The sequence below is a fragment of the Aedes albopictus genome, chromosome 1 (genome assembly GCF_035046485.1).
Source record: "Aedes albopictus strain Foshan chromosome 1, AalbF5, whole genome shotgun sequence".
In the NCBI taxonomy this organism is placed as follows: Eukaryota; Metazoa; Arthropoda; class Insecta; order Diptera; family Culicidae; genus Aedes; species Aedes albopictus.
The window spans coordinates 330,052,735-330,079,817 of record NC_085136.1 but is presented as its reverse complement, the minus strand read 5'-3'; the positions used below and the strand labels follow the sequence as shown (position 1 = coordinate 330,079,817).

General features: G+C 39.3%; 1 protein-coding gene across 2 annotated transcripts; it reads left to right on the top strand.

The window, feature by feature from the left end:
* The first annotated feature begins 11,651 nt into the window (after positions 1-11,651).
* On the top strand, positions 11,652-26,547 carry LOC109414621 (uncharacterized protein C14orf119). 2 transcript variants are annotated; one of them, XM_019688453.3, is made up of 3 exons: positions 11,652-12,011; positions 12,232-12,749; positions 25,389-26,547. In XM_019688453.3, the coding sequence occupies exons 2-3, from the start codon at positions 12,510-12,512 to the stop codon at positions 25,680-25,682; spliced, it is 534 nt and encodes a 177-aa protein (XP_019543998.3). In that variant the 5' UTR covers positions 11,652-12,011; positions 12,232-12,509; the 3' UTR covers positions 25,683-26,547. The 2 variants fall into 2 exon arrangements, with proteins under 2 accessions (XP_019543998.3, XP_019543997.3); XM_019688452.3 differs by having other exon boundaries at positions 11,652-12,749.
* The last annotated feature ends 536 nt before the right edge of the window (positions 26,548-27,083 follow it).

Here is a 27,083-nt window from a genome sequence, read left to right as displayed (position 1 = left end):
AGATGGCATTGTGTGTTTACTCTCTTTATGGACACGGCCAGTTCGTTCGGCATGTAGTCGTTTTTTTATGACTATCAACTGAATTGTCAAAGCATTAATGTTATTGAATAGTCAATAGAGATAAGTGACATTTCAACACACGAACACTAGCGCGAGTTTTTCCTCACACAAAAGTGCACGCAAATTTAAAGGCTATTCAAATTGCATATGAAAATATTACCCAATCAAATTGGGTAAAAACTGTTTTCCTCGCAGTTTCACAACTACATCTACAAAAAAGGCACGCATACATTTGAACGTGATTACCACTATAGTGGGTTGCCACGAGTTATCCTGTATTTATTAAAAATACGTTTTGGGTTGAGTACATTTACTACTAATGAATACTTTTGGATTGCCTTTTGAGGAAGATATTCGAATAGGATTGATCATTACAGTGACTTGCATAAAACGCGATAGAGTCGCGATAAACGCAATAAAACTCCGATTTTCAACTAAATTGAGAATATGATCTTTAGGGTGAGCTGACGAATTTAAATTTGAATTTGCGAAATTGGAAATGACTTCGTGGTTTTAGGATTGCAGATGTTGAAATTTTGCTTCTTATCAATGCATTGTGTTTGTTTCGGTTGCGTGGCGTGCAGTATCTGTAATGATTATTGTTTTTGAATTGGACATAACAGTTGAAATTGAACGTGTCGCCTTTGAACATCAGTACGTGATTGAAGTTCAGCAGTCAGTGATGTAGTAAGGTTTTCATCGTATGAGTTTCAGAGAGTGACGCTTGGGTTATAGAAACAATTACAAAGCAACGATGCTGGAGCCACTAAGCGTAGGTAGAGATGATTGTAATTTGATAAATGCAGGCACTGTTGTGAATACACTTCGGTAATAACTTTTTAATGCATGAGGTGCCTAAGTTTGTGAAATTTCAATCTCTGTGATATATGCCGCCATTCCTGAGCTCTATTCGGAGTTATTTGTTCTATGGAGAATGAGATGCTGTACAGGCTGACAATGCATAGGTAGATATGGTTGTCGCGAAGATCCCAGTTTAGCGATTAGTGTGGCTTGTTTGTTACCATTTTGGCATATGTTTTGTAATGATAGTGCCGCCAGCTGACAGAGTGCACACTCCGATGGCTGTTTGGTATATTTCAGGAAAGGTTTGATGCGAATGCATGATGGGATGTTGCATGTTATTCGGAATGACAATGCGTGCAGAGTATTCTGTCTAGGCGACCACGTATGAAGAGATTCTGCATATTGTTCGGGATTATCATGTTTCGAACATATTATGATCCTAAGAAATACGGATTCGCTTGCTGATCGAGATGACCAAGCATGAGTGACTGTTGCATGTTGTTCGGGATGACCATGCATTGAAGGTGTTCTGTCTCAAAGGAAGCATTTCGTGTGTTGATCGGGATGACCACGCACGAAAGAGTATTGCATGTTGCTCGGGATGACCATGCATTCAAAGAATTCTGCCTATGAGTCAGCGGAAGTCGAATTTGCGTGTTGATCGGGATGACCACGCATGAAAGGGTGTTGCATGTTGTTCGGGATGACCGTGCATTGAAGGTATTCTGTCTCAAAGGAAGCATTTCGTGTGTTGATCGGGATGACCACGCATGAAAGAGTATTGCATGTTGCTCGGGATGACCATGCATTCAAAGAATTCTGCCTATGAGTCAGCGGAAGTCGAATTTGCGTGTTGATCGGGATGACCACGCATGAAAAGCTTAGCAAGTTGTTTTGCATTGAAGGTGTTCTGTTACAGATGAATACAAATTTGCGTGTTGATCGGGATGACCACGCATAAAAGGCTGTTGTTTATTGTTCGGGATGGCCATGCATCGCAGGAGTTATGCTTCAGAAGAGGACGGTTTCACGTGTTGATCGGGACGACCACGCATAAAATGAGAAAGACGAATTTACGTGTTGAGCATGTTGCATGTTTGGAAAGGCCATGAACTGAAGATGATCTACCTCCGAAGATTGTTCAGACCATGCATGAAATGATGTCCCGAGTGGCTGTGCATGAGAGGTATTCTGTTCGAGACGGCCACGCAAGAGAAGATCTAGCATGTTTGAAATAATTGCTTTGGAATGGCCAATCTTTTATCTAAGACCAAGTTTTGAATTTTGAAAGCTTTTAAGTTCTATGTTGTTAAATACATAATGAATGCCGAATGATGTTCATTTCATTTCAAGAGGTTTCATAACATATCACATTTCATCTGGACATGCGAAACGTTATCCTATGGGCATGTTTCAAGTGCAACAATACTGACAAGTTGAAACGTTCGTTGTATAAACATCGACAATGACAGGAATGTGATTGTCGCGAAGGAAAATTCAGATTTTTACGAGCTTAGTTTATATGTTTATTTATCAATTACTATCAAAAGGCTTAATCAATTTAAAATTATTCCTAATTACTGCTCTTGACAAGTGAAAGTCGAAGCTAAGTCTAAGAAGACCACTAAGGGATTCGTAAGCGGCATGGTTCGTGCGACGGATAGAAATTTGCAGAAACCTGTGGTTTCGTAGAGCTCTACTCTGCACATGCAGTTGGATATTGTTCAGCAAAACCGGACAATCGCTCCTTGATGTCAACACATCTGAGATGTACAGGGCACGGGCACACATTTCATACCGGCGAACAACACTCTGACTTGAGCGCACCAGAGAGCAATACAGCTGCTTTAGGAAATAGATGTAGGTGAATTCTTTCCAGACAGAAAGCAGAGGACGCTTTTTCGATAGCATACGATGTGTGCTGCTGAAGGGACGGCTTACTGTCCAGCTGAACGCCTAGATCTTAATACAGTTGCTTCTTTCAATGGAAGTCCCAAAGAGATAACGTAATTGAACAAAAAAAATATAGACAAATGCCGCATAGCGGTGAAGTCCAGCAGAGTTTTTTTTTTCGATAGGGTTGTAGCGGCACACGTATTGGGGGTTGCCTTCATCCGGTTCTTGGCGCGCCACTCTGCAAAGTTGATAAGCTAATACTGGAGAAAGCGGCTTAGCAATCTAACTAATTTGAAAATAGGATAAGCGAGGAGCCTTCAATTTCTTATTAGCATCATTGAATTGTGTAGGAGTGATCAGTGGACCATGGTGGCTACCTTGAGGAGTCTCAGAACGAGCAGCAAAATGTGAGGTCACATCTCCTATTCTTACAGTGAGCTAACAGCCGCGAACTCAAGAGAGTTTGAAAATACTCATATTTAGGTGAGTTTCTCAGGGTGTAGCCGCAGAATCTGCGTTTTTATTGTAGGATTCTTTTTTTGTTTACTTGAAAACTCCAAAATTTGGATTTCGGCTTAGTTTGGTGTACGTATTTAAGGACAGACTTGTTAGAATCCCAAAATGGCCGCCACAATGACCGACTTTGGGACCTACTCACGATTTCAAGGGCACAAATCTCTTCATAAACAAAACCAGCGTACCTGATATTTTTATTTGAAGCTTATTACAAGTGAGCAAGAACAGAATAATGAAATTCACTGTTGTTTGAAGCTTGCTTCTTGAGATTTGTGCGTCTGAAGTTCCTATGCACTATTGAAACGGAATTTCAAGACGTTTGTCCTTAAAATAAGAAATTGTCTTGAAACTGCTGTAAATCTATACTGGCCGTCCGACGGTATTGTGTAGTTGCTTGTTTTCTGTGTGTAGAATAACTGGGTACTGAATGTTCTATGCATAGGCAACGACTTCTTATGCATACTTAAGTATGTACCAGACATAGACATGTTGATTACAAAAGGGCGATTTCAAGATAAGTGTACAGCAGCGGATTTTTTTTTTCAATTTTTTTTATTGAGTAGAAGTGGGATGTGTGGCATGGGCTGCTTTATGATTCATCCACATTTGATGTGTAACGCGATCTGCGTGTTATCACCGAACTGACAGACGGATGTACACACACTCATGCAGTCGCACGATGCGGCAGTCACCGTGCAGCAGCAACACCGTTCCACGTCCTCTTTGTTCGTGTGTCCATCAGCCGGTACGGACGCATCGGAAGTTACGGAAGTAATCCGCGTTGCAGCCATGCTGGGTGGTTCTCACTAGCGAGCGGTATTCCAGACTCCCACAGTAATAATTGATTATTCACGAGTTGAAAAGTACGCAACAAATCCAGCTTCCGTTTTGTCTGCAACAAAAAAAATCAAGATCATGTCATTATCTGTTATCCGTTGGAATAAAGAGTAATCGCCGCGCCATCTTTGCTGCTTGTTTTGTGCCTTTTTTTGTTTTGTCAGACAATTCTTTTCATTGCCTCCTAGGACTTGGTTCCCGTGCCCGTTTGCCCGTGCGCGTTTTGAAACCAACTTCGGTGCCTGGTTGCTCGCTCTGGGCGTCCCTTTCTTCCTCCCGCCTCTGTAGAACGCTTCTTGCCCGTGGGCCGCGTCTTCTCGGCCAGGTTTCAGCCATCCAGCTCGAGTCGTAGGGTGGTTTGAACTCTCCGCTATGGTCCCGGGAGCTCCATGGTTTCATGCCCCATCGACGCGGTGCCAGCAAACAAGAAGCTGTCAATTTGGGTGGACCGCTGTTCCCAGCTCGCGTCAGCCGTCCTCCGTTCTTCAACCAGGAGATCGTACTCCTTCTTGGCCAGAGCTAGCGATTTGCGGAGCTTCAGCAGGCCCTGTTTCAGGTCCTTGTTGATGTTAGTCCACCCGCTTGTGAAACCGATCAGCTCCTCCAGCTGTTCGGCAACTACCAATATCTTTGGTAGCCCGCTCCTGTTGCGGTTCAGCGCCCGCGGAAGGTCCGTGCCGGTCATCTGCGTTTCCCCGACCGGCGCTGCACCGCCTCGTGCTCCTCGTGTTGAATCTCCTGCAGTTTGCTTGCTGGTGATTACACCTATTAAAGACCAACCTCTGGCAACCAGGCCTGTACGAATAACCCGCTGTCACTGTATGTTCATTTTTATAAGACTTGATTGTGAAGTCAAATGATAACCCTTTATAAGGCAGTGGAAACTATATTGCCACCTACTGTTTGTATTTTTTTCTGTTTTATAACATTTTTTTCGAACTTTTTTTTGGTTTACGCAAAATTGGGATTACTAACAACGCCTGGATTTGTTTGGTACTAAACAGCTTTAACAACAATTTAGGAGCCATTTGTAGTCTCAAAAATTGCTAAATTTGACCGCGTGAAGAAAATTAGCTCAAACTTATTGTAAAATTATAGATTTGGTAAATATTTTAAGAAATAATCAAATTATGGGTTGACATGAGCTGAACTACACAGTTTATATTATGGGTTAAGCCCTAATCCACTCTAAAATCTCTTTTCCGGCTTTTTGTCGAAGTCAAAAGAAGAAAAGTACCCTAAACGGGCAGTGGCAACTGTATTGCCACCTCAAAAGCTCGTTTTTTGGGCTTAACGGGCAGTGGCAGCTATATTGCCACCTAGATTTTTGAGAGTTTCTTTTAAACAAAAATTGTTTTGTACATGTAATCATGTATATAATAATTTCCATAATAGTATGCGTTGACAACTCTTCTAGTTTTCTCGGCCTTATAAAGGGTTAACCGTGTTTACCTTTGTTCTTTAGTTATAAATATAAAGACTATTGTCGAATTCGTTTTTGAACCTGGGTTGGAATTGGATCGGCGGAAAATGTGTAAACAAACAACGTCAAACAAGCTTTAGTACAAGCGAAACCGAAGTCGGGTTGGGGTTGAAACTGTGATCTGATCCAGTTTCAACCCAGGTTGGAACTGAATCAAAAACGAAAACGACATATGTTATCACTCGAAGTAATGTCCGTAATTTATGGAATTTCTCTGTCCGCCTGAAATTCCACTTTAGGTTTTGGGACCCCATAAACGCGGCGCGTTGTGAAAATTGTTTTCGGTGTTATAATGGAAGAGGAGAAATCGGAACGACTTTTCTTGCCACTCTACGACGGCACAAACTTCGCCGCTTATGGAAGTTCCGTATGTTGATCCTGTTAGAGGAGCATGAGCTGGTGGAATGCGTGGAGTTGCAGCAGATTTTCCGGAGCTGCAGGACGTGAATATGGATACCGCAGAAGTGAAAGCTAGAAAGCTCGTGAATCTACAAAAGCGCAATAAAAAGGACAAAAAGAGCAAGCCATTACTTGTATCGTGAATACATGATTATCAGCTCGAGTATTGTCGTCGCGGTTGAAACCCGAAGTTTCCTTACACCCGACAATCGATTTTCCTCAAAATCCATACGTGAAACCCAACGTCGGACGTAGTGCGCTGGACAGCGGACTTGGCCCTCTATCCAGCGCACTGAGGGAAAAATCGATTTTCGCGTGTCAAAAATTCCGATTTTCAACTGCACGAACAATACATACACGACAAGCGATATCCGAAAGACATTTGGGATGCATTACACCGTGTATTCGTGCATCGAAGCATCGTAGGGTGCATCTGAAGCAGTCGACGCTTACTATGCGATTTAGTGGAGGATCATTACAGCAGTATTTCCTGCAATTCGAGAAACTAGCGCGGGAATATCGAGCAACAGATGCGGTGTTAGAGGAGATTGATGTTGTTTGTCCCTTGCTTCTCACGCTGGGAAATTCATTTTCAACCGTTGTGATCGCATTAGAGACTATGCTGGAGCAGGAGCCTGTGAAGAAGTTGCGAGATGAGGATGCAGATCCTTATATGGTTTGAAGCAGGCATCGCGGGCATGGAATGATCATTTCCATTCTTTCGTGTCCGATCGATTGAAGTTTCAATGCAGTGAGAATGACCAGCGCCTCTATACGCGGAGAATGGGTTTCGAGAAGGCCGTTCAGATGATCAAGAGACTCTTGGCCCGAGAGTTCGATATGATGCATATAGGAGGGAATAGAAGCTTTCTACCACGATCTGATTGACGGATGGCACTTCTCCGACATGATCGACGTCAGGACATATCGTAGGACTAACATCGACTCTATACACTACCCGGTGATGATCAAACTATGCTCAAAACTCTCCGTCATCAACACTGCACGGTACGGGGACCTCCATGGTACAACCTTGAGCGACTGATACAACCAGGTGTCGCCTTTCTAGGAATACGTGTTGATTACAGCGTGAACAAAGGAGTTTTGCGTATTAGTCAGAAGCAGTATCTTCTTGACGTTCTGAAGCGTTTTCAAATGAGCGATTGTAACCGATTTCGACACCGTTAGAGAATCGTTTGTAGCTACAAAATAAAGGAAAGAAGTTAGATGGTGGCGTCACCTTCGTTTTGGAGTAATTAATTTTGTTCCGCTAGATTACGATTCTGGCCCTTATAGTGCATCTACGAAGAATCCTGTGTTAAATCAAAGGGACGATCGACGTTGGCTTGGTGAACACGAGAACCATGGAATCATCGATGATTGAAGCGTTTTCTAACGCCGATTGGGATAACAACTTTTCTGCTAGGTGTTCAATGAGTGGCTGCTTGTTTAAGGCTTTCGGAAATACCATCTGCTGGATCACTTGGAAGCAACAAACCGTTGCGCTCTCATCCATCGAAGCGAAACCTGCCGCGTTGTGTGTTGCTGTCTGCTATGTAATGTGGCTCACCCTTTTGCTATGAGACATGTGGTTTGGATCGAAAGAAGTCTACAGTAGTGTATGAAGATAATCAGTCTGCTATGAAGATCTCTGGAGAATCCAAGAACTATGGAAAGCTCAAACATGTGGACGTGAAGTTTCACTTCTTGCGGGGCTTAATCAAGAAAAAACAGATTCGTCTAGAGTTTATTGCATCGTCCGATCATCCTGCTGACATCATGACGAAAGGGCTACCCGCGGGTACTTTAAAGCGACATCGTGCGAGCATTGGCTTAACTAATTGTGTGATTTAGCAGGGGTATTGAGGACCAACCTCTGGCAACCAGGCCTGTAGCCGGCAATGATCCTAGTGATTATTTATGAAGGGGGCTGAGCTCAGAGCTGGATCAGCGCTAATCAGAAGTGTTCATCTGAATCTACTTCCACCCAGTTAGTTGCCTAAGTTCGTGAAGTCCCTGGACTCCTGACCCTGCTGCCTATATGTGTATATCGAGTGGCAAACATGAAGATACTCTATGCCCAAGGAAGTCAAGGAAATTTCTTTAACGAAAAGTTCCTGGCCCGATTGGGAATCAAACACGCCACCCTCAGCATGGTAGGTGTGGCTTCGTTATATCTTCATCGTAAAACCATGTAAAACTAAGATATCAAATTTTAATGTTATCACTCCACCTGAAATTAACTCACATATTATCAGCATTTTCAAGTGTGTATAGCACTCTAAAATCACGTTCTTCGTCATGGCTTACTATGGTGTGCGTGAAATAGCGAGCGAGTGCAAAAAGTAAACACAACACACCTGGACAATACCTAGATGATTGTTATGATGATATACACAACCTTATACAGATGATAGGGAGAGCGAGAGAAAATTGGTCCAACACTGATGTGTGCTGATTTGGGCTGGATGCTGCAAAAGTGTTATCTCCGCACTCGTAAGCCTATCGTTTGCAATCGCACCGCACCACAGCTCTGCACTTCAGTTGAGAATTTGTCGCTTATAATTGTGAAGTGCATTGCATAGACAGATGAGGGAGAAAACAAGAGCTACGTGATGATATACGTGAGCCTTGCCTTGCCCACATAAATATATTAGACGCAATCATTCGTACAGGAAAATCCATAGAAAACAGCAGAGGGGAATCAGAGGTGGAATGCGCAGTCCAATTTAACTGAAAATTCCTGTATAAACATTTCTTAGCTTTATGTAATGCAATGTATGGGATTACTTAACATATTTGTCTTCTTAAGGACAGACTTGTTAGAAACCCAAAATGGCCGCCACAATGCCCGACTTTGGCACCTACTCACGATTTCGAGAGCACAAATCTCTTTGTAAACAAAAGCAGCGCACCTGATATTCTTATTTTAAGCTTATTACCAAGGATGGAAGAAAATCACTTCAAGCGATAAATGATACAGGATACGGACAATCCAAGATAGCCTTTTTCTTGCGATAGCATGATGCCGACGCCTCACACCGTGCTCGTATCACCGTGCAATCAAAGCATCTGATGCACGCTTTATCGCGTGATGACCCGTTATCGGATCATGTTACAAGTCGTGATAAATTCATCACAATTTAGGCAACTTGTGCACCCGTTAACCGCATTCATTATTAGAAATAATGCATTCATAAGCATATCTTAAAGTAAAATAAGTAAGAATGCTCAAAAAGTGAATTAAATCGCGAATTTATCATTTCGACTTCATGATAGCGATCGCATCGCGCCCCCACATGCCGAGCGAATCATTCTTCTCGGACCGTAGTTTGTTATGATGCTTGACGACAAAATGTTATCGTTGTTGCTATGATCGCGCGATGCCCTTCAACCGCGACACATTCGAAATCTGATCATGATCACTAGATTTCCATCCTTGCTTATTACAAGTGAAGCAGTACAGAATAATAAAATGCACCATTGTGTGAAGCTTGCTTCTTAAGATTTATGCGTTTGAAGTTTTGATGCACTGTTAAAGCGGGATGTCAAAACGTTTGTCCTTAATATAGGATGACTTCAGTTAAATTCGGCAATTTAGTTTAAAGACCCTTGACAAAGCGAACAAAGCTACCTAAAATAGCAATAAAACACAAGTGCACGTGAAAAGGCAACACCACAAATCAATAAGTTACGATACAAAACATGCATTGTGCCCAGTAACCCAAATAGATATCTAAGTCTGATCCCAGAATGACTGCTTTCTTATCTCTTAATAAAAACTCTTGTAGTCTACATTTTGACACAGTAAAACCGCTCAGCACTAAAATGTGTAAGCCCTACTCATAAGTGCATAATTTCCAGACCACACAAAAATGTGTTACAGTTACACATTCTTAAAAACAGCTCGTACACTCGTCTAGATGCGAAATGTCGATATTTTTTTCGTTCCCCAAGGTCACTAGTAAACCTAGCTAGATAACTGTACAAAAATTTTTGCGAATTTAACGATTTTGCGGACACAGGAGCTGATTTTGTGAATGTGCAAGGGTTACACATTTTTGGTGTAGTCTGGAAATTATGCACTTTAGTGCTGAGCGGCGTTAGCGTGGATGTTCGTGTCGTGTAAGCGATCGATATACATGTCTTTCGTTGGCCGAAATGACCTGAAAGTTGGAAATTCGATTGAGGCTATGTATGCATTTCATGAGCCTGTCTTACTTCTGTTCGTATTCAGATATCAAGGATATATTTGCATAATTAAGTATACCATAAAACACACAAGAAGTTCTGACATATTTTTTTACTTCCATAAAGATACAAATGAAAAACATATGCTATACTTATTCTTAAAGTGCAATTGCAGCAGCTTATACATTTTTGGAGAATATCGGTACGAACTTCGTGTTTATAGTGGTCAAAGTCGACGATCTACAAAATGTTTGGACAGACGTCTCCGAGGCCCTCGCCTAATAATCATTTTATTTCAGGAGGATTCAGTTATCATACTATACAAATAGGGTATTGGTTCCCTTCTTAAGCATGTGGCTCCCATTTTCATCCTACGAAAAACAAAAGATTGAAGCGCTGTTTGTTTTGTTTCTTATTTTTGTATTTTATGCTAGAAGTGAGCACCCATGAAAACAAAAAGAACGGAATCAATCGGTGCCGTAATCGCTTGTTTTTGAAAAGGATGAATATGGGAGCGTGAGATTAATTATGGAACACATACCCTATATTGTTAAGGTTGAAGGATTCGTCATTGATATAATCGTCATCATTGAAAATTCAAAAGCAGTTTTCTCGTTCAAAACTGAAAATTTCGCTTTGAAAATGTATTCACTGTACTCCATTCTCCACTAACAATACAGTGAATACATTTTCACCGGGAAATTTTCGGTTTTGGACGCGAAAACTGCTTTGGAATTTTTAATGATGACGATTATATCAATGACGAATCCTTCAACCTTAAATCTATATAACTGTCCTGAGCGTATCACTAATAACTTTTTCAAGGGAAGATGTTAATACCATTTTCTATTTCAGATATTTAAAATAAAAGAAAATCGGGTTAAGTACGGTTCCTTTGAATTCCACTAAGAATTTGCATCCTTTGACAGATACGTATTTCGACCTCAACTGTAAGGTCGTCTTCAGTGTCTTGTACTTGACTCGACTTCAAGTACATACATACTTGACTCGAGTCAAGTACAAGACACTGAAGACGACCTTACAGTTGAGGTCGAAATACGTATCTGTCAAAGGATGCAAATTCTTAGTGGAATTCAAAGGAACCGTACTTAACCCGATTTTCTTTTATTTACAGATATTCCCCTAACAAGCCCAGGTTAATCATCATCAGATTTTTAACCAAAGAGTGCAACCCATACGAAACACCCTTCCACTAACCACAACCAATTTCTCGTGATACCAGGTGATACCTAGGCCTGTGAGAACAGTGTTAGGTGCCCAACTAAACTTCTTTTCCTATCCTTCAGATGTTGCAAGGACGTGGCCAGGAACGATTATTTGAGAATCGTCGCCGTCTTGTCTAAAAGTCAGAAATTATTCCCAAATCTTTAACTTTGGTAACGGGTGGACATGATGCAACTCTCAAATCAACGTTCTAGGACTGCACCACCTACGAATAGCGACTTGTTCAGTGCTAAATACTAAAAAGTTTGATAAGCTGATGCAACGAATTTTTGGCTCAGAAAATGCATCCGGCCACGTCCTCCCCATGCACATTCACACACAGATCCCGCCGCGAGTCGTGTGCTGTGCGACCTACACAACTTTCAATTCGTCCGTCAGGGGTTGTTGGTTCGGTCGCCTACCCTGTTTGTATTTGGTGCTGTGAAAATAATAAACGCAAAGGAACGGAGAAATAATAAGTGCACCCATAAATAGTATACATAGTACCACCAGAGTGCATTACACACGGGACAGCTTGTGGAGTCAAAACAAAGACCCCGAAGAAATTACAATAAAAATGAATATGATAATCCAGAACCAGGTAGGACGATTGTTTCGCTAGAAACCTGTATTCGATCGGGTCGAGTTGACGAGGCATTAGAAAGAGTGCGTATATCTTCGTTCCGCGTCGCAGTAGGTCGGTGCGCCTGTACAGATGAAAATCAAGGGCAGCATTGATACCAATTCGAAACTCGGTCACCACCATCGCAGCAGCCCACCACGCACAGAGCTTCTAATCAATTATCAATTTTACGGTGCAGCTCGCGACCCTCTGACGTAAGCAAGCATATCACAACATAGTGTTGTTGAGGCAGTACAGTTACTTTCCTATCCGGAGCGCTTCGAAGCTCCATATCCACGCAGAGAGAGAGAGAGAGAAGCGACAAAAAGTCCAAAAGTGACAAAACCGGACTGATCGGTTCCGATTGGTGTCGTCTGCGTGGCGACAACCGCAACGTTCCGCAGGGAAGTGGTGCGTGGCAACCATCCGCCGCCAATAGAGAAGATAACAATAACACACACGCAAAATCTAGTCGACATGTCATCGGGGGGAGGAGCGCTGGGAAGCGGACACAATCTGACGGCGGATCGGGAGTTCCGATACGTGGTGCAGTGGTTCACCGAGTGGAGCGATTTCCAGCGGGAGGACTTTGTGCCGGTGCTGGCCACATATTTGGCGCAGGGAAATCCCGGAGGACCGGTGTACGTGAATGGGATCATCAGCGGAATGGCCAACGTCAGCGGACAGGACAAACCGATGAGCTTGTTCCAGTGTAGGGTGAGTAGTTCAATTTTACTTTATTTATTAGAAAAGTTGTTTGATACTTTAATTATCAAAGTAGACTGTCACAATTGGGTTCAAATTTTTATATTGATGCCTAAAATGCATTTCAAAGAGATTTTTTAATAGCACCCTCTGACATCTCCGCCCAGTACAAAATCCGATGTGGAGAGATTCAACAAATCGCTTCCATACGAATTTTAAATTTATTTTTAAATAGGTTCCCGGATACTAAAATTCATGACTAAGTTTGGTGTGCAGATTCAGAATATGGAATATGTAATGTATCTCAACACTGCTAAAGAAATCAACTAAAGAGTTTTCGAATTTACGTTAGAAGTTATATAAAACAAGGTTAATCATCTGAGACATGAATTCTATGTTCAATTTGACTCTACCAACGGAATTGTGGAACCGAATTTTTTATCAGAATACGGGGGCGGTTTAATTTTATATCCCCTGAGAAAGGCCCACTCCAATGACCGAAACATCAGAATAAAACAAGTGGCAACTTGTCGTGATTCACCGCTATGCTGAAAGGCGACCTGGGTGGAATTTACAGTCGATCCTGAGCCCATAATTATTCGGAAAATGTTTTCCCATGCTCATTCTTGATAGAACGTTTAAAATATTTTGGAGCATTTTGGAGACATTTTTAAGGAGTTGTCCCAGCAAACATCGTACTACCCGCCTACTTTTAAAAAGTACTACAGAATAATGTCTGAGACCACCATTTTTCAATCATTAGGATACTTGTCCACAAATGTCAGTTGAGACACCATTAGTCTCTATGTCTGCAGAACCACTATCATAGAGCACATGAGTGATATTCTATTTTATTCTTGCGCTTGCAGAGCCAGTATTAAAAAGCATCCAGAATTTCTTCTGATATTTTCTTGTCAGCATTAAGATTTGCAGCATATTACTTATAATATGATACAAACATTAAAATGACCAGGCCCGTGCAGAATAATGTGTTTGAAGACAATTCAAAAATTTACGGCAATTGGATTATTCTCTCATGAATAACATAATCGACGCAATTTTTTGAATATGATGAAGGAAGAAACGGGGACAATCGTACCAACCGTTGCTTTTTAGGGGGTTTTGAATTGGGTATAGATTCGTTTGAAGTTGCGTAGTTAATGCGCACTCCATGGTAGTACTATTCCCTGGGAAGAGACACAGATATTTACTTCGAGTGCCCTGGCCCTAATGCCTATAGGCCTTATAAGGCTTAAGCGCCTATACTCGCTCTCTGAAATGAAAGAAAAAGAAGTAAACCCCCCAGACTGATCTCATCAAATTTCAACCAGAAAAACAAAATCCAGATCCTTTAACGGAAACACAGTGAAAACCTTTTATTTTTGAAACAATTCGAAATGTTGCAATACATGTTAAAAACTTGCCGACCCTCGAAAACCACGAAATCTGACCACTGGGGTCACATGTCAACCCAACATTGTAGGTAGAGCAGTTAGTTTACACTCACGGCAATAATTCCCATCCTTTCCACTAGATTACAGTTTTGTGTTCGATAACTCATTCTTGCAGCGGATACAAAACACTTTCCGCTGACATTTTTGTTGAAAAGCAGACATGCACTTGAATTAACTAAATCATAGAGCACATGAGTGATATTTGTCAAAAGTCCGAATCGATTTCAGACGCCTCGGATAATATAATCTACTTTGAAGATAAACAAAATTCCAACACGTAATCAAATGATATGCGCCTGAATATCTTGAGTGCGCTATATCGCAAAACTTCCATCGGAGAGGTTGAAGCTGTTATCAATAATTGATGATCAATGTTTTTATCGTTACTTTCTATTCCATTATGGTATTGTCAACCAAATAACACATATATTTCCTAGACCCCCAAAGGCTGTTTTGCACATATTTTATCGACTAAATTCAAAAAATAACAAAATCCTGGGTATCAGACCCCCAAAAGTTCATGAAAAGCCTTCCATCAGAATTAAGAACATACAGAATTCCATTGAATCTGAAGAAGTTCAAAATATTGGAAAATATAAGAAAATTGCAAAACTAAAATCGTTCCATTCTCTGATCCATAAATTGTTTTAAACCTGTTTTTACCCACATTTTATTGAATATATATTTTGTTCAGTAGTTCTAGGTAAAGTCACCATAACACAGCACACTTCCTCCATAAACAAGCAGATTTTGCATATTACCATATTACAGTTGTCTCTTGGTTTTTTTTTTTTCACAAAAAGCTGTTCAGAAACGCCTGAAACGTCAGTTTTGACTAAGCGACAACACGCATGTGCCTTACAGAAACAACTAAAAGCGGTAACATTATCAGTATAAAAAATCACGCCTACATATTTCATTGATGGCGGAAGCAAAAGCGAACTCCTGACTATAACAGTCATTATGATGTTCAATACACGTTTTGCCAAGTGTGCACATGTTTCTCCGAATTTAAACCATCAAGCCACCATCGTTCTCAACATTGACATAACATCTGATCTGATCTGACCCTCTGATAAATCCCATCCAGCACCGATATAACAGTCTATTCAAAAACTTGATAGTTGGCCAACTGACCACCCGTGGCGCTCATATTGTTTTTATTCGAGTTTGACGTTTGCTGACTACTGTCACCTGATTGATCGTTGGTCACATTCAACCTTTTTAGCATTGAGCGAATATGTTTCTGTGAGTATGATTTCTTATTGTCGCGCTTATCTTTTATTAGAGTCCTGCGACGGTCGTACGCTCGTAAGGCATACCGCCGCATGACAGTCGCAAGGCAAAACAAAAGAAAAAGTGTTCGCGCCAAAAAGAAAAGCACGTGGGTTTCGCAAAGTGACAGATGTCTTTGAATGTATTTGTGACGAACGGCAAGAGTAGCTCAGTGGAATGAGTGTTCTTGCTGTCAAACCCCATATAGTGGAATTATATACTTTTAAATCTGGTGACGCTGTTATGATTAGTGACTGTCGCGCTAATATCAGAAGCCAGAGGCAGATAATCGCCATATTCTGATTTTTCTTGAAAGGCATAATAAGTGTTGCGTTTGTTTGTCTGTGTTTTGGCTGTTGGTTTATGCATGTGGAAAAATATGCACAATTTGCAAAGTGTGGTAACTTTAGAAACCATTCTTGAATTGGGGCTCAGTGCGAACCGCATACTCCGCACCCCGCTAGCTACGCCACTGGAATTCTGACTGAGATGCAGAGGATTCTTCGATGGTCCCAACGATACTGGGTCATTAGGCCGAATGATCATCAGGACGATTTGCAATTTAACAGTTATAAATCTAAAAACGGATCTGCTCTTTATTACCTTTTTCAACAATTATTGCCAATAACTATTTTAACAATGAAACTAGAAAGAATAGTCTATCTTTAAAAGAAGGAAAAAAATATGATTTAAATATCAACATTTTCAACGCCAACAACTGTTTTAGCAATGATACTAGAAAGAATAGAAAGATACTGAGAAGCAAGCTTTGTCTCAGTGGGGACGTAATGGCAAGTAGAGTACCCCATGACCATTCGGCCTAATGACTTTCGGCCGAAAGGCCTGACACCGTTCTCAACTAACTTTAATTTACTGGTTTCTTAAACTTGAGCTTGATTGACCACCCGTAGATGCTTCTCCAGTATCACCAGACCAGCTACACTCACACAAGGAACCAATGAGATATCTGCCGATACATTAATGTTTCGATTTTATCACGTCTTCCGCTCGGCAGTCTTTCATTTTTTATTCATTTGCTGTTACATTTAAGAACAAGTGTCACCCCTCTTTTTCAAAATGAATGTTGGAGGCGCGTTTTGCAACGTTAAAAATATTGAAAATATTTACAGATTTAGTAGAATTATTTAAAACATTTTTTAAAAGAAGCGTGATAAAACCGAAACAATACTGTATTACGGGTATAAATATTTGTTACAATAATAAGACAGAATAATTGTTTAATATGTTTAAAGTTTAATATACGTGCGTTCTTTGTGTTACATGTTGAATTCTAACTTGTAAATATTCCCCTTGTAATAATTAACATTTATAGGGTTCTGGCAGAATAGAGGCCCTTGAAGTGCCATTCTATTTCGATTGCCAACATTTAGGCCATTTCGGGCCGCGAAGACCTTTCCCTGGCACAGACTTCAAGTCATAAAACTCTAGGTATGAAACCCGAAACGGGATGCCCGATTAGGATTAGTTTTCCTAGACAAAACCAAGCTATGAACACAGTAGCAACTACTGTGAACTAAAAGGCATACGGCCAACTAAAATACAATTGACACATTCTACGGGCCCCGTATCATCAATACCAATTTTTCAAAGTTGAGTTTTGGCATATTTGACATTTTTATCACACTCTACATTACTTTTGCCTAGAGGGTCTTGCCCGGGATTTCCCGGGACAAAAATCCCGGGAAATCCCGGGATCTAAAAAATCCCGAATCCCGGGATATATTTCCGAGATTCCCGGGATTTCCCGAAAATTTGAAAATGACAAGACATCCGATTATTTTTTGCACGGATGTGATTTCTGCTATTACTCAGTCAATTTTGAATGGATTCTCATAAGATTATGTGCACATGTAGGCACCAGTGTATGAAAAATCAAGTCATTTGGTTCAAAATTGACTGAGTTATAGCAAAAAAATGACTCGTGCGAAAAAAAAATCGGGTGACTGCTCACTCTAAATCTTTTCATCAATATTTCCATTTTTGCATTCGATTTAACACTATCTGTCAGGTCCAATGGCCATATTTTTCAAAGGTGTTTTCGGTAGAATATCAAAAGGTGGATTCTGAGGATTTATTCAGTCTATTTTTAGGTTGTCCATAGCACAGCCACTACTGGCCTGATTTCTTTAGAAAATCTGATGCTAGATGAAACAAGAGTCCTGAAGCACAACATACATTTTTTTAAGAAGTGTCTAGAGAAATCAATTAAGGATTACATATTGCTGTTTGTAGGATATGAGGAATTACTTGACGCATTTTCTACAGGACTATAAGGAAAAGTTGACCAAATAAATCTTGGTGGGACTTTTTGGAGGCTTATAGTCAAGAAAATTGGTTGTAATCTCTCGAATATTTTTTGTGCGATGTCGTGAAGTTATTTTCGTTGGAATTCCTTAAGAAAAGAGTCCTCAAAAGTCTTATCATTAATCAATCCAGAAATTTTAAGAGCAGGTTTATAAGAAACTTCTAGTTTTTTTTTCAAACTTCTAGATCAAAATACCAAGTACAAATGGTTTATTTGCGAAGAAAGTATTCAATTAAGTCGTTTAGAACTACTATTATATATTTATAAAAAAGTATTTTCGAAGGATATTTTACAATTTTTTTAAAGAACATCGGTGAAAAGACCGTTTTTGTTGTAAAAAATGTTTTAGAATTTTTTGCCTTATTTTTTTTTGGTTTTTGGTAAGTTTGAATTTTTCCCGGGATCCCGGGAAATCCCGGGATTTGAAAAATAAAAATCCCGAATCCCGGGATTTTTTTCGGTCCGGGAAACAAGACCCTCTACTTTTGCCATCCAAAAATGTATTCGACATGATATTAGTATGACAATAAATATAAATTGAACGACGATTAAGATTAACATTAAAATCGTGATTTTAAGTCATTTTGACACACTTTTCATCTAAACTGTCGTATTTTTAACACCAAAACACTGATTTTTCAAAAGTCTTCCATCATTTGTAGATAAATGTATGTAGATTTCTTAGCATAAAAAGATTTTTATTCGGAAGACTTTACAACTCTGAAATATGACTGATCATAGTATGGGTTTTTATTGCGTTGTAACGTCACGAAAAATCAACATTTTTAAATTTTATTCAAATACGGAAAACGTTACAAATATGAAATTTTGTATGCTCTTTGTACTCGAAAAGATCTTTCAAATGAGACTAAAAGAAAGAAAATCGGTTCACGGAAGCCTGAGTTTCACCTGGTTGAAATTTGCGTTGTAACGTCACGAAAAAAAGTTCTGTGGAAAAGACCAAATCTTTCTGGCTTGGACGGCTTCTGAATTGGACAAACGTAGTTCTATATTCAAAACAGTTTCGTTCTCGTTGTGTATGAGCTCTTTTTCAAGATATCGTTCATAAATTGCGTACCATTCCCGAGCAAAGGCGGATAACAAAATGATAACAAGCTCTGTTACCTGGTTATCATTCGTTTGATAATTGAGTTTGTTATCATTTAGGTTGAATTAAGAGCCAACATAACAAAAATGATAACACAAATTTACTCCACAAATACCAAAATGATAAAAAGTTATGTTATCGTTGAGTTCAAGTTGATAACTAATTGTGTTATACAGTATTTTATTCAATATTACATTTAGTTATCAACATGACAAAATACAGCTGATTGATAACAGATTTTGTTATCATTTAGTTATCGTTCAGAGCTGTTTTACCGACCAAAATTGTAAAAAATCTACTTTACCGACATAGTCAGCAGTTGAAAAAAGTTTCTTGTAATTATAATTCATGTTTTCAACTATTGCGCCCAGTGGGTCTCGAACCCTGATCGAGTGATTACCGGTCACAGCCGATACCCCTGTACCAACGGGACTCAGTGAGAGGGAGAGTGGTTGAAGGCTACGCTTTCGTACTGCAGTCGCATTGAAGATATCACTCAGTTATCCGTCTTTGCTCGGGTTGCCAGTTCATAAACTATGTAGACTTTTGAAGGACGGGGGAGATGGCGTTTGGCCAAAATCTACGATGTAATTGTACTGTGATATTATATTTTTTTTAATCGTAATCAAATACCACTCAAACCGAAAATTTCTGTGATATCAGTAGCCAACAGATGAAACACTGACGAAAATACAAAGTTATTAAGTTGGTCAAAGACTTACAGTTGATGGATAGTTGGATTTAAAGTTCCACCAACAGGCGGCGCTAGAGAACTTACAAATTTTAAATTTCATGCATCTCAGGATCCCTATTACATAGAAATACGATTTTTTCGGCAAAGTTGTTTGGTAAGTAAAGGACTTGCAGTTGATTTACCAATAGATGCGAGACATTGCCAATAGAAGACGTTAATTTCCATTTTGCAGAAGCAGTAAAGGGATTAGAATTTCTTGAAAAGTATTCTACAAGCTGCAACTTTTTTCACTTTGGACACATTGTATTCAAATAGTAATCAAAGATCAATATATAATACTTAACTATCAAAATTTAATTTGATTTGATTCATTTATTCCTAAGATATAAGAATTAAGGGCGGACGGGACGGTCGGGGAAATATCCGCCATTGCTCTGTTGCTACTAAGATGGTAATCTCAGATTCTACTTCATATTTTGCAACAAAAACCTATCACTGTGTATGCTCACTTGCAGTGCATATGCTGATTGTTTTTCAGCATCTTCAGTGCGATAGAACTCGAGATTACCATCTTCAAAATCGCGAGGCAAATTGTTAGAAAGAGAGGCAAGATAGGAAAAATAACACGGCGTCCCGTTTCACCTTAATAGAACAACAATCAAAAATATGATTCTGCTTAAAGCGCTTCATATTGGTGTAGAGTTAACCAATCAAGTTCAAATTTGTAGAAATTACAGATAACAAAATGAGGAACTATCAGACAAAACTTGAGATTTTTCGATATATTTTATGAAAAGTTACGGCTTGTTGAATGTGTTTTGGGTAATTAATAAAAATGGCATGCTTTTGAAAATTTTCAACTACCACCACTGTGTGGCAGAAATTAATACCATACGGCTATTAAACTGAAAGTCCTTGATCTACCAAACAGCTTTAATGAAGCAACCATCTTTCCAATTAATTACGATCCTGAGATAAGTAAAACTAAAAATGTGTATGCCCTCTAGCGCCTCCTAGTGGAAGGATTTGAAATCATACGGCCCATCAATTGAAAGTTCTTGACCAGCCAAACAATTTTGTCGAAGACATCAACTGTCTAAATAGTTAGGATCTTGAAATATATGGAATGGATATTACGTCAGTGTTACATCTATTTTTGATATAACAAGAATCACCGACAAACAGACGTAACACCTACGAAATTGAAACTCATATATTTCAGAACTCTAATTACTTAGACTTTAGACTTTTAGAATGTTGATGTCTTTGGAAAAATTGTTTATCTTTTCAAGAATTTTCAGTTTAAAAACCGTTTGGTTCAAGTTTCTAACTGCCTAGGGGTAGTCTAAATTTTGAAAAATCATGCACTTTATATTTGTTCAAAAAATATTCAACATGTTGTAACTTTTCATAAAGTGCCCAAAAATTTTGCCAAAAAATAGTTTCTCAATTAGTCAAAATTTGTTGAAAACTTTTTGAGAAATATATAATCGTTTGTAAACTATTGTAAACTTTTAATTAGCGTCACCCAGTGTGTCAGAATCCCACATCCAATAGTAAATCAGCTGTAAGTTTTTGACTTATCAAACAACTTTGCCAAAGACACTAACTCTCTAAGTAATTATGACTCTGACATATATAGGATGTTTTTTTTTAGTCAGAATTAGGTCTATTTGTCTTTGGAATCACAGAAATTGATGCCCCTAAGTGGTATGCAGATCCTCAGGTATGGCTTTGGTTCGATAACTGCACGCACATCTTAAAGCGTTTTTAATTGAATCAATGACATAGCTTAAATTATTGAAAAAATGTTTAATTCGACGGCATGATTAGTTTTATGCTGCAAAATCTAAATATCTGGCGGTGCGAAGTAATGAATATCAACGGTTTAGTCTTTGGGACAAAATTAGATGAATATGGGTGGTACTAGGCCGAAGATGGGTACCATTAACATTCTTGAAGGAGTTTTCATACTGCTGATAGCAATAACTTGGTGCTCCGAGCCATTTATCACAAAACGGATTTTCAATAGAAAAAGTTGCTCTTGGAGCAGTGAAAATAATGCAATAATATATTCACAAATTCGGGCAATTATGGCTGATTATTCTAAAATGATGCGCATTTTCGTGACGTTACAACGCGAGCAGAACCCTGTTTGAAACTAAACGGGCGTTGTAACGTCACGAAATGTAAAAATCCAAAAACGAATCCGAAATTTATATGTTTTATTTCATTGCATTGAAGAACAAACCAATAAACTTCAATGGTGGGAGAAAATTTCAGTTTAAAAAAAAAATCCGAGCAAATTTTTCAAGATGTTGGTTGCGCGGTAGAGGGGGTCGAATTCTAGCGCGTTGTAACGTCACGTTACAAATACGCATTTTAAACAAGTTTTTCTAATGAAAACTTTATGTTAAACAGGTCAAACATATCGGAAATTTTACAAGGAATCTGAATATGATAAAATATGATGAGGTTTACAGTCGTTTTTATGAATTATAATGAAAAATCTGACTACGAATGCGTAGAAACGTTGTAACGTCACGGTAGAATGTTTCCATACTACTGATAGCAATAATTTGGCCCTCCGAGCCATTTATCACAAAACGAATTTTCATTAGAATAATGTCCCCCTTGAAGCAGTGAAGATAATGCAATGAAATATTCACAAATTCGGGTAAATTTGGCTGATTATTCTGATTCTAACATGATGTGCATTTTCGTGACGTTACAACGCGAGCAGAACCCTGTTTGAAACTGAACGGGCGTTGTAACGTCACGAAATGTAAAAGTCGATTATCCAAAAACAAATCCGAAATTTAAATGTTTTATTCCATTGAATTGAAGAACAAACCAATAAATTTCAATGGTGGAAAAAAAAATCAGAATATCATAAAAATTCGAGCAGATTTTTGAAGATGTTGGTAGCGCGTTAGAGAGGGTCGGATTCTAGCGCGTTGTAACGTCACGCTACAAATACGCATTTTAAACACGTTTTTCTAATGAATACTAAATGTTCAATAGGTCAAATATATCAGAAATTTTACAAGCAATCCGAATGTGAAAAAATATTTTAAGGTTTACGCTCGTTTTCATGAGTTATAGTGGAAAATCTGACTACGAATGCGTCAAAACGTTGTAACGTCACGGTAGAATGTGTCAATTCCAGAATGACTGATGGACCCAAATCAATACATGAAACCTTATCATCCTGCGATCGGAAGATGTTATCCATCTGTATAACAGGGCACATTTATGTTATGTGCTGTGCTGTGTAAATTTGTGATGTTTATAATTTGTGCATTTGTAAGGTTCTATGTGTATCGTAATATGTTGATCCTTTATAATAATTAATTTCTTTTATTTTTGTAACACCGGGGAATCGCAGGCATCTTCAGTGTGTGAGCGTTGGTGATCTTTTATTTTTAGGCGATATGGCGCCTGCCAAGTCAGGTAAGGAAGTAATGATTGCAATCGTTTGTATCCACGCACGTCTGACCGAATATACCTCTGCGTCAGCACAAATTCATGCGGATGTCGGAGTGTTATAGTGGGACTTGGTTGGCAGAAGGTTCACACATTGGTGCGTGGATACCAGGGTAGGGTGATAGAATTGTGTTTTTATTATTCTGAAGATTTGCGACACAGTTTGCTTGATTGCATAACTTGTATGCGTTATCTAATATGATTGAGACACTGTGTTGTGAAGTTTTGGAAGGAAGAGAAACGGTTTTTTTTTTTTTCTAATTATATCCAGATTGATCGAAGAAACTATATTTTAGCGCCCGCCAATCTTAGTTTTCCATACGATTTACTATGGGGAAAATTTACTTCTTCAAAGAAAAATCACTTGAGGAATGATTTCTGTAGTTAACTTCACGAGGCATCAGACTTTCGAACACTGCAAAGCGATGCGACGTTCGTGAAAAAAAGTTATTAAGCCTTTCCCGATCGATAAAATGATCAGATTTTATTGTTTATTGTTATTCCTTACATGTTAAACAGCGTTGGCATGCCATTCGGTTTTCAGTGAATAACTTTTTCCACGTGCTTAGATCGCTTTGGGGTCTTCGGAGGGTTTGTTCCTCGTAAAATTTTCAACAGAAATCATTCATCGATTTATTTTTAGGGATAAAGGAGCAACCTGTGGCGATTTTTCTTTGAAACGGTGATTTTCCCCATAGTAAATCGTATGAAAATTTAAAACGGCTGGCGCTAAAATATAGTTTCTCGGATCGAGCTGAAATTTTGTACAGTTGATATGGGGCCAAAATGGAACTCAAAAAGTGTACAGGAGTAAAATGTCTTTTTGTGTCCCACGCAAATGTACACGCACCACAACTTAAAACAGAAAACACTATAAGGACCAGGAAAAACGGTGGAAATATCTGTGTCTCATTCCCGGAAACTATGGACCAAATAAGTGACATTAACCTTCTTAGCAACGTCGCTCTACAGCCACTTTATATGCAGTTTGGCGGATAGAACTATTGGAGCCAATTTGATCGGAGTCAGTTGAACATGACATTCCCAGCGGGCTTGAATAGGAGGGGAGTATTGTATCCGTAAAGATAATGAATTTATGCTCTGAAAACACACAGCCTGTCAAAAGCTTGAGCTTTTTCTAGTTTTGGCAGTATATAGTCCAGTTGCCAGTTCTTAGGATTTTCTATTCGTCAGACTGTATATATAGTGACTGTACGTCGCTCGCACTAATTGTTTTGCTTTCCATAAAACCTATTCATTGATATCTTCAGAGTTTGTTACAAAGTAGCACAGTAGGTCTGACCGCTTTGATGCTTGTAATACATCTACGATGCACTACACTTCAAGTAATAATAATGACAAGAAAAATGATAAAATGAGTCGATTCTGTCATTTTCAGGATTCTTTCAATGAATTACTAGTCTAGACTAGAAAGACTAATGTAACAGTATCTTGTACATACGTCGAAACAAGGGGAGTAATCCTTTTGTAATTAGCAAAGTCTATCCTCTATATATGTCTTTCTTCTGTTGATTGGAGATTTGAGCATGTGATGTGAGATGGTGAAACTGGAAGTATCTGACGGACTTACTGATGCAGCTGCACGCTTCCGAGCTTGAGAAGTTCTACCGGAATCTAATCCTTCCTAACAAAAGCCTTGTTGTTTTTCAGCTCGCTTATGGCTTTTTTACTTCATCAAGTGTTGGTGGTTCTACTGCTTGAACGCCAAACTAAAGTCATATATTGACTTCACAGAACTATAGATAGACAATAATTACACTTAAATTTGCATGCGACTTCTCATAGGAAATACAGAAACGAATGTCGCATCAAACACCATGAAGTAAATTTATCGACATTATCTGAGTATTTGGGATGACCTGTGCAAGATGGGTCAGCTTCTTCTTCTTCTTTCTTCTTTTTGGCTCTACGTCCCCACTGGGACTGGGCCTTTCTCGCTTCAACTTAGTGTTCCTTGAGCACTTCCACAGTTATTAATTGAAGGGCTTTCTTTGCCTGCCATTGCATGAATTTGTATATTGTGAGGCAAGTACAATGATACACTATGCCCTGGGAGTCGAGAAAATTTCACCGACTAGAACGGGAATCGAACCCGCCGTCTCCGGATTGTGTGTTTGTGAAACCTATTGTTTTAATGAGTATTTTCCATGTAAATTTGTCTCTCGGCAAGTTTTTAAATTGTGTTTGAAACATTCCTTTATAGATTTTGAATAATAAAAATCCACTGAGGAATCTACTTGCACCATATTATAATCTCCATTCTATCGAATTCCCACGTGTCTTCCAGGTTAAACTTTTCAACGAATGGATTCCCAAATGGCCCGAATCCAACCGGGAAAAGCTACTGGAGAGGCTTACCGAGATCGATCCGGAATTTGGCAGGCGAGTGCAGCAAGAACTGGCCGGAGAGCACACCACCGTCGAAACGAATGAACCCGGCTTGGAGTACTATGAAAACGGAGGCGATCATCTATCGAGCATGGAATGCCAGACTCCCTACTCGGCGGCGACGGTGCCAGAACCCACTACGATGGAACAACCAACGGTGACGCCCATCGCCCTGGTGATCGGTGAAGACTAGATCGAAACTCTACCTAACTGAATTGTTTGCATTCCATTTTGGCTTGTGGCCAATTTTTCATACTAAAAGTGATTAAAAGCGACTTAGTGCGTTGGGATTTTGGCAAAAATTACCAAAACTCGAAGTCGTTTGTTACTTTCAGTCTGAAGGAAGTACGCGCACTGAGAATCCATATCTTGTTTCTTTCTATTACATATTATTATCATTGTACGAAAGACGTAATAGTTTGCTATTTATTTTTTCCCCCGCAGCAACATTCCGCGTAGCTCATATTTAATTAATTTATTGCAACTGATTAGCATTAGCACCCGGGCGAATCTCGACCGTCTCCCACCCACCACAGAGTTTTCCTTTTTTGCCACTCTTGAAATAGCTATATAATTTAATATCTAACTAAAAAGAAAGGCACACTGAGAAAATGTTGTCAGCTTCGGTAATTACCTGGGAGAAGCTTGCGTTTGAAATTTACCAATAGTTGGTAAACACTGAATGTCGATAAGTTTTTATTGTTGAAAAAAAAGCAGCGACTGATTTTTAAACAAAAAAAAATCGAATAGTTGTATTGCGACAAAATAAATGCCGAAATTGAAGACATTTTCTAAGTGTGTAGATACATATGATTTAAGTATATGGAAAACGACAAATCAAAAACGAAGCTCAGAAATATTTATGATCGCGAAAGTAGTAGGTAGCTATTAAGAAGAGAGTTAAGTAAAAAAGCAATTTTGAATTTGCCATACTACAAAAAGTTCTCAATTATTAGAACGTATATTATATATATTTAGCCAGCAAACTTATAATAGGAATAACCCCCGTGATCCTCCAAGGAAGTGGAAAGAGAAACAATATATAAAATATTACTTGAGGTTTATTGTTCTAAAATGCTAAGATATTTAAAACGCTAACTAAACGGTGTACAGAACCGGTGCAGTAGCTGCATAAATCACATTCCTATAAAATCCACTACACACATGTCAAACACAACTGTTGAGTGATGAGTTGAGAAAAAACAGACGATTGAAATAAAAATGCATCGTAAAAATAATTAACCCCCGATTCCGCAAATGTTCTTCGCGCCCTGCAATGCCCTTGTCGTCTGCTGATCTGAACTATGCTTCTCGGAAATGTATCGATCCGATCCGAGTAGGCCCCGGTATGTATTCACTGACAAGCTAGATCATTGTCATGGCCAACTGCGTCGACCGTACCACGCCGCGCCGTCATGCTGCAAAACACGACCATTGACCTCGTTTAATTCGGTCGTGCAGCTTCGTCGTTGTCATAGACACCGACACAGCGCGGCATGCTGCGGCGATTGTTGCACGCTCCTCAAGTGCGGTTTAATCGCTTTGCGAAATCCGCGCGTTGCGTCTTTATGGTGTGGGACAAAAGCGTTATATT